We start from the raw sequence: 14,542 nt of genomic DNA, 5'->3' as shown, positions 1-14,542 counted from the left end.
CTGACCATGGCTGGAATGTTCAATCCTAATGAGGTATATCAACCCCTAACTGGTATACAGGTCAGTTCGACATTGGTGTTTCTTTCACTGACCACTGTCAATACCTTATACATTTTTCACTTGTATATAGTCTATCTATTGAAGTCAAATTTATCAAGTGTATGGCACTGCAACAGTCAGTCAATTTACCTGATGGATTTGAATCAGAATGAGGCTTTGCTGAGGTTCTGCACTAAAAGTCTATAAATACCAATAGGCAGAGTATCTGGGTAACTAATTTTCATATATATTTTAAAATATAAAAGGTTGAATCCACAATGTCTGGTGAAATATATCAGAATAACATCAAACAATATTTAATTTAGCGTGTTGTTCAAAGTCATTTAAATATATTTTAAATTTACAATCTAAGTTTACACTAACGTTCCTAATTTTAGTTTATAACTTTCGACTTTCAGCGGACGATACAACTTAGGATGTTTTTTTGTCCCTTATAAAGGGCCTTGGACATCCATTATTGAGAAACCGAAATTTACATCACTGTTCTTGAATCAACTTTATGCTTTGTATCTGTTTTATGTTCTATGTATGTGATGTAGTTAAGGTTATATTTGTATCTTGATAAAGGGGCAGACTGGCTCAAATGTTTGACAATTCACTTGTCCGTACTGTCATTATTCTTCATTGATCATATATACATGTAAATATATATATATATACAGAATGATATACACACACAAAAGTTAATCCCAATTTGCAGATATACACTGCATGAGTTTTAGGTAAAACATGACATTGACAAATGCATCACTAAGCATAGCAATAGTTCATAAAGGTGGTGTCGCAAAAGTACAAAGACTTATAGGGAAATACAGGAACTACATGAATTACATTTTAAACAGAGAAACATAGTGTTAAACATTCAAGATCGTATAAGTTCTTCAGTAGGTACCGCTGGTATCATCTGTAAGGGCCCTTAAACATATCTTTCATAACGTCTGTTTGATGTACATTGAGAAATCTCAATACACTGGATAAGATTTTTGAAGTTAAACAATTGGCACAGCCTCATGTTCAACATCATAATTCTTACGCTGGAATGAGACATAAGTCTACATCACAAAGTAGTGATGGATTAAAGTTAATCTTCACATGAAAAAAAATCCTGACTTTAAATACATCATGTATCTATACAGATATATGAAGCAGCATCCCCATCTCATGTCTTTGAGTTAATTACTCTAGAGGGGGCCTCAATGGAAAATTGCAAGGGTAGAACAAAGGATGTGTGGGCAAGAAATGTTTTTGCTGTATGTTTCATGTTCTACCTCAGTGATCTGAAGTATATATATAGCATACCAATGTTTTTTTCATGTATTGAGCTCATTTGGGATGAGAATGAATCACTGCATGTGTAGAGGATTTAAACTAGTGACAAATGCGACAACTATTGAAAAAAAAAAGTCACAAACACAACTTTTGAACTTAACTGATGGCGTGTACAGAGTGACATTCTGAACCTGTGAAACACACCAATATCATTTTCATTGATAAAAAACTAGGAATTCTACGAATAGTCTTACCTGTCCAATTAAGGTTGTATGATAACTCACCTGTGGACAGGTTATAACAACAACAGGTATTCTGGCTAATTAGTCTCACCTGGATCAAGGCGATTATTTAATTGGGCATAACTTCAACACACCACAGATGATTACATACAACTTTAACCATTTTTATTTCTTAACGACATTCATCAAGTAATTTTCTTCTCATCATTTTATAACAAGTTTTTGATGTAATCAGCTGGAACGTTTACGACACATTTTTGATGAGAGTCAGGAATGTCTTGATGTCTAATATACTATGTAGAAAGCTGATTATCAATACTTTTAATTATTCAGATGTTGGTGGTATCTCCCAATAGACTGCTTGCTTATGTTATACAAATGACCACTTATTCACACCATGTCTCGGTGTCACACATTTCTGATGTAATGGATTGGAACGTCTTTGAGGAAACAGAAAGTTACGTTTGATCTTCTAAAAAACCCTTTTTTCAAAGATTTTTAAATCTTTTGAAAGTACATTTATTATTGTCAATAAATTCTGTTCATACTCAGCTGAAGTGTTTATCAGCCACACAGCAGCTTTCAGGCCAGACTTTCAGCAGTAAAACAGTTAACCACACGTGTTAAATTATACCTAGGTTTATATCTAAAAGGTAGTTTTAAGTCAAAAAAGGCAAAGAAACATCTGAATGAAGTAATTTGTAGATGATGGAGTTATGGGATCAGATAAGTGGTAAACATTGTTATGTGATTTTATTTCTGTTGTAAACTAGTGTCTTATCTAGATTTTTTTCTTTATCAAAAGTAGTACTTGGTCCTGAAGTACTGACTGTGAACAGGGCTTTTGAACTACTTAAAGCAAAAATGCAGTTACACGTATATTTCAATCATTTTCAGCTGTTGTTGGACAAATGTGGGTAAACATAGTGTCATTTACAGTTTTCCTTGGAAATAAGAGACTTCTCAGCCTAGACTGTACCAGGTACTTTTCAGATCCTCTTGGGAAATGTCTAGTCCTCTGTTTATGTTTAATGGTCTCAAGACATAGACAATTGTTGGTCTGTGTTAGGAAACTTTGAAACTAACATCTAGATCATGATGACAAACAGGAAAGCAATCTGACTTTTAAGTGACTAAATAAATTGTACCACACAAATTTAACCTTGTATACTGAGTTTTAGTTACCACACAGCACATCTTACTACCCCCTTCATTGTTTAGTTCATAATACCATCTACCCTCACTAACATTCACAAAAATGGGCAGGGTTAACAATATAAATCACTTTTGTCCATTTTCAAGAATTTTAAACTATCTAACAACATTTGTGTTTTCACCATAATGTTTTTAACAGGTGTGAAATATATCCCACAGAATAAAGCCAGTGAGATCACCAAAATGTTTGTAACAGGTGACAAACAACCATAGAGTGAGGGAAATCTGGGAATTCAATAAAATCCACATGGTCTTTATGATGTTTGGAGCACCTATGAAACGGACACCAGATGTTGTTTGTAACAATTATGAAATAAACCAGTGAGAATCATACTATTAATATCATGATATCATAAAGTATACATACTGCTACCTTTTGTTTTAAAATAGGTTTAGTAACATATCATTAAAATGTCGAAAGATGGCCAGCTTTATTCTTAATAACAAGTGATAATTCTCACATAGCCAAGCTTACTCGATTAGAAAACAAACAACATGTGTAAGGGGAGTTAACTCTTTCCGAAATTAAAGCTTGTTTAAAAGTTTTTGCCTAAAAGAAATACATCCTTGTGCATATGCAGATTTGTATCATTATTTGACAAATTCACAGAAATAGTAACAAGGATATCGACTTTTGAGTCTTGAAACAGGAATGCATTTAAAGTGTTGGATAAAAAATGATCCTTTCAGAAATATGGTCCCTAGAGTGGTTAATTAATGAGTTTAAAGATATTTATAAAAAATAACAGTGACCTTGACCTTTGAACCCTAAACCATGAACATAATCAAGGTATTGTCAAAGCCAACAAGTGGATAAATTGTTATCAAAACCCCTAAATAAATGAAATGACTCAAATAATGACAGCGATTCAGGATGTGATCATTATGAGAAACAATATATTCCCCTATAACATGGTGAAGACACACTGGAGTACAGCCATCAATTGTTTTGCATTTGAAGAATTCTTTGACTTGAGAATACATTAGGATATTTCGACCTTTTTGAACTTACCAAGCCTATGTTAACTGATGACCTTGACCTTTTTGACCTTACCAAGCCTATGTTAACTGATGACCTTGACCATTATGAACTTACCAAGCCTATGTTAACCAATGACCTTGACCTTTTTTACCTTACCAAGCCTGCATTGAGTGGTTATATCTATATATAAAAACATGCATTGCTCAATCCTATCAAACATAAATTGATTTCTTAAACCGTAAACAAATAACTTGTAAAGATTTCCAAATCTATAAACAAGCGTGTGACACAAATATAACTGTTGATTAGTGTTAAGTAGTGGCGGATAAATAGTGTCAAGTGGGCTGGCAGATACATACCTATTTTATCATGTGTATGTGAGGAGGTGATTAGAACAACACATCACACAAACAGGCCTGTACCTCAGCTTTAGATCAGACAACAAGTGCTGGCCCTGAGGTACTCATCTACTCTGTCACAAATATCTCAACCCCTAGTCTCTAACTTATGTCAAACTTCTTTTTATACACACAATCATTGCTAGTACGAAGCCCTTCAATATTCTCCAACCCTACCAGGGTGAAGTACTCCGTCTATATGTCGCCTATTTGTTATTGCTAGTTTTACGTTATACATATAAACAAGTTAAGAAGTCAAAACAAGGCACCCTACATACATTACATCACTTTTATGTATCGACAAGGTGTATACAATCTTAACATGTCATTTCATAAGACTCTTGACTTAGTTCATATCAGCTTGTTAACCGGGAATTTTAGCTTTACTGTCTGCTCTAGAAATGGTGAAAGACATTATTGAACAATAATTACAGACAATGTCATTATGGAATATGTATCTGATACTTAAGGCCTAAGAGGAAGATTTTAACATGGCTTTAATGTGCATAAATATAATGTGAAGTTTGAAATGTGTGTGATTTGTGAGGCAGAACATTAAATGTCACTTTATACAACACTTCTACAAGATCAACCTCAGTTCCCATCTAACAAGAAAATTCTACAAGTAATGATAACAGATCATGGTAGTGGTACACATCTTTACATACAGGTAAAATACTAGAACATTCATAGACAGTAGTCTTTATAGACAGGTCATATTGGGATATACACTAGAATAGTGGCCGTTATACACAGGCAGAGCTAGGACACAGTAGAACAGTGGTCTTTATAAAAAGGCAGAGCTCGGACACTCTAGAACAGTGGCCTTTATACACAGGCAGAACTAAGACACAGTAGAACACTGGGCTTTATACACAGGCAGAACGAAGACACAGCAGAACACTGGGCTTTATACACAGGCAGAGCTAGGACACCGTAGAACACTGGGCTTTATACACAGGCAGAACTAAGACACAGTTTAACACTGGGCTTTATACACAGGCAGAACGAAGACACAGCAGAACACTGGGCTTTATACACAGGCAGAGCTAGGACACTGTAGAACACTGGGCTTTATACACAGGCAGAACTAAGACACAGTTTAACACTGGGCTTTATACACAGGCAGAACTAAGACACAGTAGAACACTGGGCTTTATACACAGGCAGAACGAAGACACAGTAGAACACTGGGCTTTATACAGACGCAGAACTAAGACACTGTAGAACACTGGGCTTTATACACAGGCAGAACTAAGACACAGTAGAACACTGGGCTTTATACAGACGCAGAACTAAGACACTGTAGAACACTGGGCTTTATACACAGGCAGAACGAAGACACATAAGAACACTGGGCTTTATACACAGGCAGAACGAAGATACATAAGAACACTGGGCTTTATACACAGGCAGAACGAAGACACATAAGAACACTGGGCTTTATACACAGGCAGAACTAAGACACAGCAGAACACTGGGCTTTATACACAGGCAGAACTAAGACACAGTAGAACACTGGGCTTTACACACCGGCAGATCTAAGACACAGTAGAACACTGGGCTTTATACACCGGCAGAACTAAGACACATAAGAACACTGGGCTTTATACACAGGCAGATCTAAGACACAGTATAACACTGGGCTTTATACACAGGCAGTTCTAAGACACATAAGAACACTGGGCTTTATACACAGGCAGAACTAAGACACAGTAGAACACTGGGCTTTATACACAGGCAGAACTAAGACACATAAGAACACTGGGCTTTATACACAGGCAGAACTAAGACACAGTATAACACTGGGCTTTATACACAGGCAGAACTAAGACACAGTATAACACTGGGCTTTACACACCGGCAGAACTAAGACACTGTAGAACACTGGGCTTTATACACCGGCAGAACTAAGACACATAAGAACACTGGGCTTTATACACAGGCAGATCTAAGACACAGTATAACACTGGGCTTTATACACAGGCAGTTCTAAGACACATAAGAACACTGGGCTTTACACACCGGCAGAACTAAGACACATAAGAACACTGGGCTTTATACACAGACAGATCTAAGACACATAAGAACACTGGGCTTTATACACAGGCAGAACTAAGACACAGTATAACACTGGGCTTTATACACACGCAGAACTAAGACACTGTAGAACACTGGGCTTTATACACAGGCAGAACTAAGATACTGTAGAACCCTGGGCTTTATAGATAGGCATTGTTAGGATTCATTTGGACAGTTGTCTTTATTAACAGATAGTATCACGAAAGGCTAGAACAGTCCTCTCCGTTAAGAGGCAGTAGCTGGACACAAATAGAATAGTGGTCTTTACAAAGATCCCAGAGGGCTCTTCACACCCACCTTTGTTTTGTTTTTTATTTGTTCTTTGAAAGTAAGATCTTTTCCCTTATTTTTATTCTTCTCTTCTTTGTTTTTGCTCTTAATGAGAAGAAATTTGAACATTCCTTTGCAAAAATAGCAATAACAATCTTTAAAAGTCAAAATCCAAGTTGTTTTTATGACTAGTCCCAAAATCAAATAGGCACAACTGGGGACCATGGGGAACCTATAGATAAAATTTAAGTAAGGTCCATCCAGCACTTCTCAAGAAATAGCAATAACAAAAATGGTCTTTAAAGACAGGCAGTAATGGATACTCTAGAACAGTGGTCTTTATAGTCGCTGGCTATCTGTGAATGGTACTCTCACTTATTGTGTCAGGTAATGGTTAATCACAGCTGATGACCAAAGTTAATTAACTGCTAACTGACTTTTGAAAACATACAACTGCATTAGATGGTGAAAATGTACTACCACAATGGGGATCAAACCAGGGACCCTCCGAATTGAGCTACGTAGTGGTCGCAAATCAACCAACTCCAGATCTGCTATATTCCTCCCTCCTTCTCATAAGTCCTCACACCCAAAGACATAACTATCTACAATCAATGTTTGGGTATCCCCTTAATGTACAGCATTCACCAACTTGAAAAGAAGCCACAAGCACCAAATGTACACAATAGGAGAAGAAAAATATGTGGCCAGAGTAGGGTTTGAACTAGTGTTCCTCAGGTCTCTGGCCAGAAAATCTACCACTTAATAGAAATTATCAGCAGCCTAGGCTTATAAGGTGACCTGAAATCTCTCTTTATACAAAACGTCAGAGCAAATGAACATAAACAAGGTCTCTTGAATTTTCAACGTCCAAGAGCCATAACATTGAAAGACTAACCAAGAGTCACATTGCTTCTTGTAACATGTCATAGAACTGACTTTGTTAAAAAAAGTATTATAGCTTTAACTATATTGTACACACAATGCAAATGTAAAGTGTGTATAAATTAACTGCTTTCCCAGGTTAAGGATTCCAACCAAGTTTGATTTAAAAGAATTAAAAGAAATTACACTTGAGATCTGAATTTTCTTATATAAAATTTTCCATCTAGAAAAAGTAGAAAAATTTTTGAAACTTCAGTTCATTTGACCTATTTTTAGCCCTTGAATTCATATTCTTTATACATGCACTACACAAATGCCATTACTACAGACATATTGCTTGTTGAAAAAGCATGATACAGGCCCTAGGCCTTCTGGTTATTGAGAAGAATTTGCTTACGCATTTCAACACATTTGACCTCTGTTACCTTGACAGTAGGTCAAGGTGAATAAACTTAGTAGCCCTTCATCCCAGCATGCTACAGGCCTAATATCAGAACCCTAGGCCTTTTGGTTATTGAAAATAAGTCCTTTAAATATTTCAAAAATATCTGACCCCTGCAAACTTGAAAGCACATCAAGGTCATTAAAATTAACAAACTTGATAGCCCTCCATCCCATCACGCTACAGTCCAAATATCAGCATCCTGGGTCTTTTGGTTCTCGAGAAGAAGTTGTTTAAAAATTTGACATAATTGACCCCTATGACCTTGAAGGTATGTCAAGGTCATTCATATTTACAAACTTGGTAGCCCCTCATCCCATCATGCTACAGGCCCAATATCAGTACCCTGAGCCTACTGGTTATTGAGAAGATGTAATTTGAATGGAAAGTTTATGCATGGCAGATAGCAGATGACCTAATAATTATGCAGGTTTGAACTATTTCTAATCAAAAATACACAAATGATGTTCAAAAACATAAATTTTCTATATAAACTAAAATAAACTTTACCCACTCCCCAGGGGGAAATGTGAGACCCTGGGGAAATGATATTTACAATTTTTATAAAGCATCTGAAGGCCTTCTATCCATCAAGGGTATTTAATTCTACTATACCTGGGATTTGAAAAGATTAAAGTTTCAATTCATCTGACCATTTTTCGCCCCACCCCTCAAGCCCCTGGAGGTTGGGGACCATATAATTTACATTAACGATGTGTCTTTGGAAGGTTTTTGTAAATTTTCATTGAAATCTGTTCAGGAGTTTTCAAGAAAAATCTAAATTGATAGAAGTTTACGATGCACCACACAGGACAAAAGGGGATCTTTTAAATATCTCCATAATTGTCAAAGAAAAATAGAGAAGAAATTGAAGTATGATGGAAGGAGGCTAATGATAAACAACATGATGGACACCTAATTTATGACAGGGGGAGCAAAAGAATTGGATGAAATTTTAAGACCATTCATATTTGATAGTATACAGGTAATGAAAGAAAATTTTCATCATTAATGCTGACTTTAAATAATGTTACATTCTCTTTCATTAGACCTTTACTTACAGAATTTCAATGGGCTATAATTAAATTACTTTCTCTTATAATAAGAAATCCTTTGTTTCGACAAGGTGTTGTACAGGCAGAATATATGTAGATTAACATATTTTGGTGCCCACTGGTAGTATACACAAACATTTTTGCTTTACTGATCAGTCTTAAAATTAAATGGGCACAATTAGGAACCATGGGGAACACACACATCAAGCTTTGAGATATATCTCTCCATTTCTTCTCAAGGAATAGCGATAACAAATTTCAACAGTCAAAATCCAAGAAAGCTGCTTAGACAATTTGCTTTATTACTCAGATTCAAAACTGAATTGGCATGATTATAAATGGAGGAGAACCTACATATGAAGCTTGAGGAATATTCCTCTAGTTCTTTAACAGAAATAGCAATAACAAGGGCTTTTATGGAAAGACAAAGCAACATGGATGAAGGATGATCTGAACCAGAAGAAAGGCCTCCATAACAGCATGCTACTGGCCAATTACTATAATTGTAGGCATTGTGGTGATTCAGAAGTGCATTTTTGCACATCTGAGCCCTTTGTCCTGAAGATTGGGGTTAAGTTATTTATTGGAAAAAAGTTCTGAGATTTGAGTTAATACATTAATGCCATATGATATAAGTTCAACGATTTTTTACATTTTTTGCAAAAAAACTTAACCAATAAATTTCATAAAAACACTTTGGGTAATGATGAGGTATAAATAAAAATGTTTTGCTTAGGACTTCCATTTCAATCAAGGATGGAGCCACTGGGAAGATCTGTGCCTTATATATAGCAATATCATCACTTGCAACAAGAGATAACACAAGTATTAGCATCAAGTTTTGAAAATAAACAACGCTAACAAGTCAGGACTTACATTTTTAGTACTTTGTCTTTCCCTCCACTTGCTACTCTCTGTCCATCAGGACTCCAGTCTACAGAGTATACCTAAATACAAGACAATCACAGTTATCTCCCTTAAAATCCATCATCAAGAGTTGCCTCCCTTTGACAACATCTTAATTGTTTTACTGCAGTATTTGATGACATTGACTGTCCAATGAATGTTTACAAGTATCTCATTATGTCAGAATGTTCTCAAAAGTTTACTTTATTTAAAACACTTGGTTTTCCAAAACAAAAATTGAAAAAAAAAGAAATATGGAACAGCACAGAATCTAATAATAATGAATCTGAGTACCAGAAATTAGTTATCAGAGATGACAGGATAAGGCTAGGTATCAGAGATGTGAGGATAAGGCTAGGTATCAGAGATGTGAGGATAAGGCTGGGTATCAGAGATGTGAGGATGAGGCTAGGTATCAGAGATATGAGGATAAGGCTGGGTGTCAGAGATGACAGGATGACAGGCTGGGTGTCAGAGATGGGAGGATGAGGCTGGGTGTCAGAGATGGCAGGATGAGGTTTAGTACCTGAGACTGGAAGATGAGACTGGTACCAGAGATGGGAGGATGAGGCTGGATATCAGAGATGGCAGGATAAGGCTGGGTGTCAGAGATGGGAGGATGACATTGGGTACCAGAGATGGGAGGATGAGGCTGGGTATCAGATATGGGATGATCAGGCTGGGCGTCAGAGATGGGAAGACGACATTGGGCACCAGGGATGGGAGGATGAGGCTGGGTATCAGTGATAGGAGGATGAAACTGGGTACCAGAGATGGGAGGATGAGGCTGGGTATCAGAGATGGGAGGATGACATTGGGTACCAGAGAGGCTTGGTATCAGAGATGGGAGGATATAGCTGGGTACCAGAGATGAGAGGATATGGCTGGGTACTAGAGATGAGAGGATATGGCTGGGTACCAGAGATGGAAGGATGACATTGGGTACCAGAGATGGGAGGATGAGGCTGGGTATCAGAGATGGGAGGATGACATTGGGTACCAGAGATGGGAGGATGAGGCTGGGTATCAGAGATGGGAGGATGACATTGGGTACCAGAGATGGGAGGATAAGGCTAGGTATCAGAGATGGGAGGATATGGCTGAGTACCAGAGATGGCAGGATGAGGCTGGGTATCAGGATGAGGCTGGGTATCAGAGATGACAGGATAAGTCTAGGTATCAGAGATGGGAGGATGAGGCTGGGTATCAGAGATGAAAGGATATGGCTGGATACCAGAGATGGGAGGATATGGCTGAGTACCAGAGATGGCAGGATGAGGCTGGGTACCACAGATGGCAGGATGAGGCTGGGTATCAGAGATGAAGTCTAGGTATCAGAGATGGGAGGATAAGGCTGGGTATCAGAGATGGGAGGATATGGCTGAGTACCAGAGATGGCAGGATGAGGCTGGGTACCACAGATGGCAGGATGAGGCTGGGTATCAGTGATGGGAGGATGAGAGATGGGAGGATGAGGCTGGATGTCAGAGATGGCAGGATGAGGCTGGTACCAGAGATGGCAGGATGAGGTTTAGTACCAGAGACTGGAAGATGAGACTGGTACCAGAGATGGGAGGATGAGGCCTGATATCAGAGATGGCAGGATGAGGCTGGGTGTCAGAGATGGGAGGATGAAGCTGGGTATCAGAGATGAGAGGATATGGCTGGGTACCAGAGATGGGAGAATGAGGCTTAGTATCAGAGATGGGATGATGAGGCTGGGTGTCAGAGATGGGAAGACGACATTGGGCATCGGAGATGGGAGGATGAGGCTGGATATCAGACATGTGAGGATGAGGCTGGGTATCAGCGATAGGAGGATGAAACTGGGTACCAGAGATGGAAGGATGACATTGGGTACCAGAGATGGGAGGATGAGGCTGGGTATCAGAGATGGGAGGATGAAGCTGGGTATCAGAGATGGGAGGATATGGCTGAGTACCAGAGATGGCAGGATGAGGCTGGGTGTCAGCGATGACAGGATGAGGTTTAGTACCAGAGACTGGAAGATGAGACTGGTACCAGAGATGGGAGGATGAGGCTGGATATCAGAGATGGCAGGATGAGGCTGGGTGTCAGAGATGGCAGGATGAGGTTTAGTACCAGAGACTGGAAGATGAGACTGGTACCAGAGATTGGAGGATGAGGCTGTATACAGATAAATGATGTAACTTTATATTTGGAAATAAGATTAAAAGTTTGAGGACTAGTTATTGGCCCTTACCTCATCTGCATGTCCTGGTAAATCAAACAAAAGTTTTCTAGTCTTCACATCAAATACTTTAATGGTGGAATCAGAACTGCCACTGCAAATGAGTCGACTGTCAGCTGACCAGCCTAGTGTGTACACACGACTTACATGTCCGCGGAAGGTTGCCAGGAATCTGTGACAAGGTGAAAATGATAGTTACATTAAAAACAACATTTTTCAAAAGTGTAAATTTTTAAAGACAAAATGTATGTTATATAAGAAATTTGTATTCTGGACCTACTTTCCAGTTCGACCATCCCATAACTTTACAGACTTGTCAAAGGATGCACTGGCAATGAGTCGAGTATCTGGTGAAAATTGTACATCATTAATGAGTTGCTGATGACCAGTCATGCGTGCGATAGGTTTCTTATCCTCCTCAGGTTTCCATAGATACAATGTAAAATCATCTGATCCTGACACAAGTCGTTCAGGTCCTGGGCCCTGTGGACAGAAATAAGAGGTATTCACCTGTCATGTTTCTGCTGAACTTTTATTTTAGTTGGGCCATGCATTCAGTATGAATAACCCTCTATCACTGCAAGCCGACTGAATTGTAAACACCAACCACAATGAACTTCAGACACTATTTGAACAATTTCTATCACTGAGAACTAACAGATTCCAAATTACTTTATCGTGCTCACCTGACCTTATCATATTTTTTGATTGATTGACAAGTTTTCCCTCTCTGTTGCCATTATCATATTGCATAATTACAGGTGAATCCATTTTCACATGGGTAGAATAGGTAACAAATCACTCTACACACCACATGAGAATAAATGTAATCGCCCCATGTCCTTAGTAAAGTTTCAATGTGACAGGTCAGAGGTCATTCAGGTGAGGCTATTTATGTTTAACTGTTGTACATTCCATTATGTACATACATTGTACTAATGATGTAAACATGGTGATTTTTATGTACAAAAACATGTAAATGAAATCAACCAGTCTGCAGTGTTTTATATTTTCTGCTTCATTTAATTAATTAGGGCCAGTTCAGTTTTGTGACAAAAAAAAAATCTCAGAATAAATAGGACCACATCTGTTTTCAGAACCTATTAATTAACCGCGGGACAATTTGAGAGATGACAGTGTGACTAGATTACATGTGTAAGGTAATTAAATTTCCTGGTTTCGTTTCAATAAAGAGGTAGTAGCTACAACACATTCCTGTAATGTTACTAAAAATAATGAATGAAATCAGCTGTTCTATTCATTCCAAATTGTAGCACCTGGCACTGATAATCATCTAGTCTAATGGTCTCCAGAGGATTGTTATAATCAATGACATAAAAGATTGTAGATATTCTAAAGGTGCTAAGATTACCTGATATATAAGATAATAGAATTACAATCAAAATAGATTGATATAAACTTAGAAATGAGGCAAACTATTCACAATGACACATTTTCCATATATAATTCCATTCTAAAATTTTCTTGTTTTTGTAATGCTCATACAGAAAGATCCATTCGACAATTTTAACTTGGACATGATTTGAGCAGGCATAGGATTACATCAGTAGCCTCCCTTTACTATAGAAGCTGATATTTTGTACCTTTGCTAAATCATATCTTTCCTTTGCTTTCTTTGCCAGCAATTCATCTGAAATAAAAGAATCATAGAGCTAAAAGTTTAATCATCCACATTTTTACAAAAAATAACGATCATATTAAAGATTTTGCCAGCAAGATGCTTTAGGTGATTATACACGCATCTATGAACCTTATGATGAAGTAACTTTTTAAAATCCATATGTTACAAACAAAACTGTTCATAACACAAAACTTTTGTAGTTTGAGAAACCAATTATTTGTAACAGTATTTGTTATTTGATCATACATCATACCATATGAACCATTTTGTGCTATAATTCATATCTACTGAAGGTAGACTGTAACATGTATAACTGGTCTTTATCACATAGTAACAAAATGTATCACATAGTAACAAAATATATCACATAGTAACAAAGTGTATCACCTAGTAACAAAATGTATCACATAGTAACAAAATGTATCACATAGTAACAAACTGTATCACACAGTAACAAAATGTATCACATAGTAACAAAATGTATCACATAGAAACAAACCATATCACATTGTAACAAAATGTATCACATTGTAACAAAATGTATCACATAGTAACAAAATGTATTAAATAGCAACAAACTGTATTACAAAGAAACAAAATGTATTAAATAGTAACAAAATGTATCAGATAGTAACAAACTGTACCAGATAGTAATAAAATGTATTAGATAGTAACAAAGTGTATTAGAAAGTTACATACTGTATGAGATTTTACCTCGTGAGGACTTCTGATAATGACCAAAATTCTTTAATTGAACTGGAGATATCTACTCCTTCCATTATAAAAGAAAACAGTTCTCTTAGCATATCTAATTGAGTTATTTTTTCCGTACATAATTTCCCTTTTATACACAGATGTCTTAATCATCTGTCAACCAACACC

At 37.1% G+C, this 14,542-nt stretch overlaps 1 protein-coding gene across 1 annotated transcript in view; it reads right to left on the bottom strand.

The window, feature by feature from the left end:
* LOC132552512 (notchless protein homolog 1-like) overlaps positions 1-14,542 on the bottom strand; it is a 92,999-nt gene that overhangs the window by 16,578 nt on the left and 61,879 nt on the right. Inside the window, exons 10-13 of the mRNA XM_060216695.1 lie at positions 13,623-13,669; positions 12,299-12,501; positions 12,031-12,190; positions 9,777-9,847 (exon numbers count right to left, since the gene is read on the bottom strand). Of these exons, the coding sequence (XP_060072678.1) occupies positions 9,777-9,847; positions 12,031-12,190; positions 12,299-12,501; positions 13,623-13,669 (481 nt within the window). The remainder of the gene's footprint in view (positions 1-9,776; positions 9,848-12,030; positions 12,191-12,298; positions 12,502-13,622; positions 13,670-14,542) is intronic.

The sequence above is a fragment of the Ylistrum balloti genome, unplaced genomic scaffold (assembly GCF_031769215.1).
Source record: "Ylistrum balloti isolate Yb309-2 unplaced genomic scaffold, AGI_CSIRO_Ybal_v1 Utg370252, whole genome shotgun sequence".
Taxonomy (NCBI): Eukaryota; Metazoa; Mollusca; class Bivalvia; order Pectinida; family Pectinidae; genus Ylistrum; species Ylistrum balloti.
Note: the sequence above shows the minus strand (reverse complement) of the source record. Positions and strands in the feature narration are given on the sequence as shown.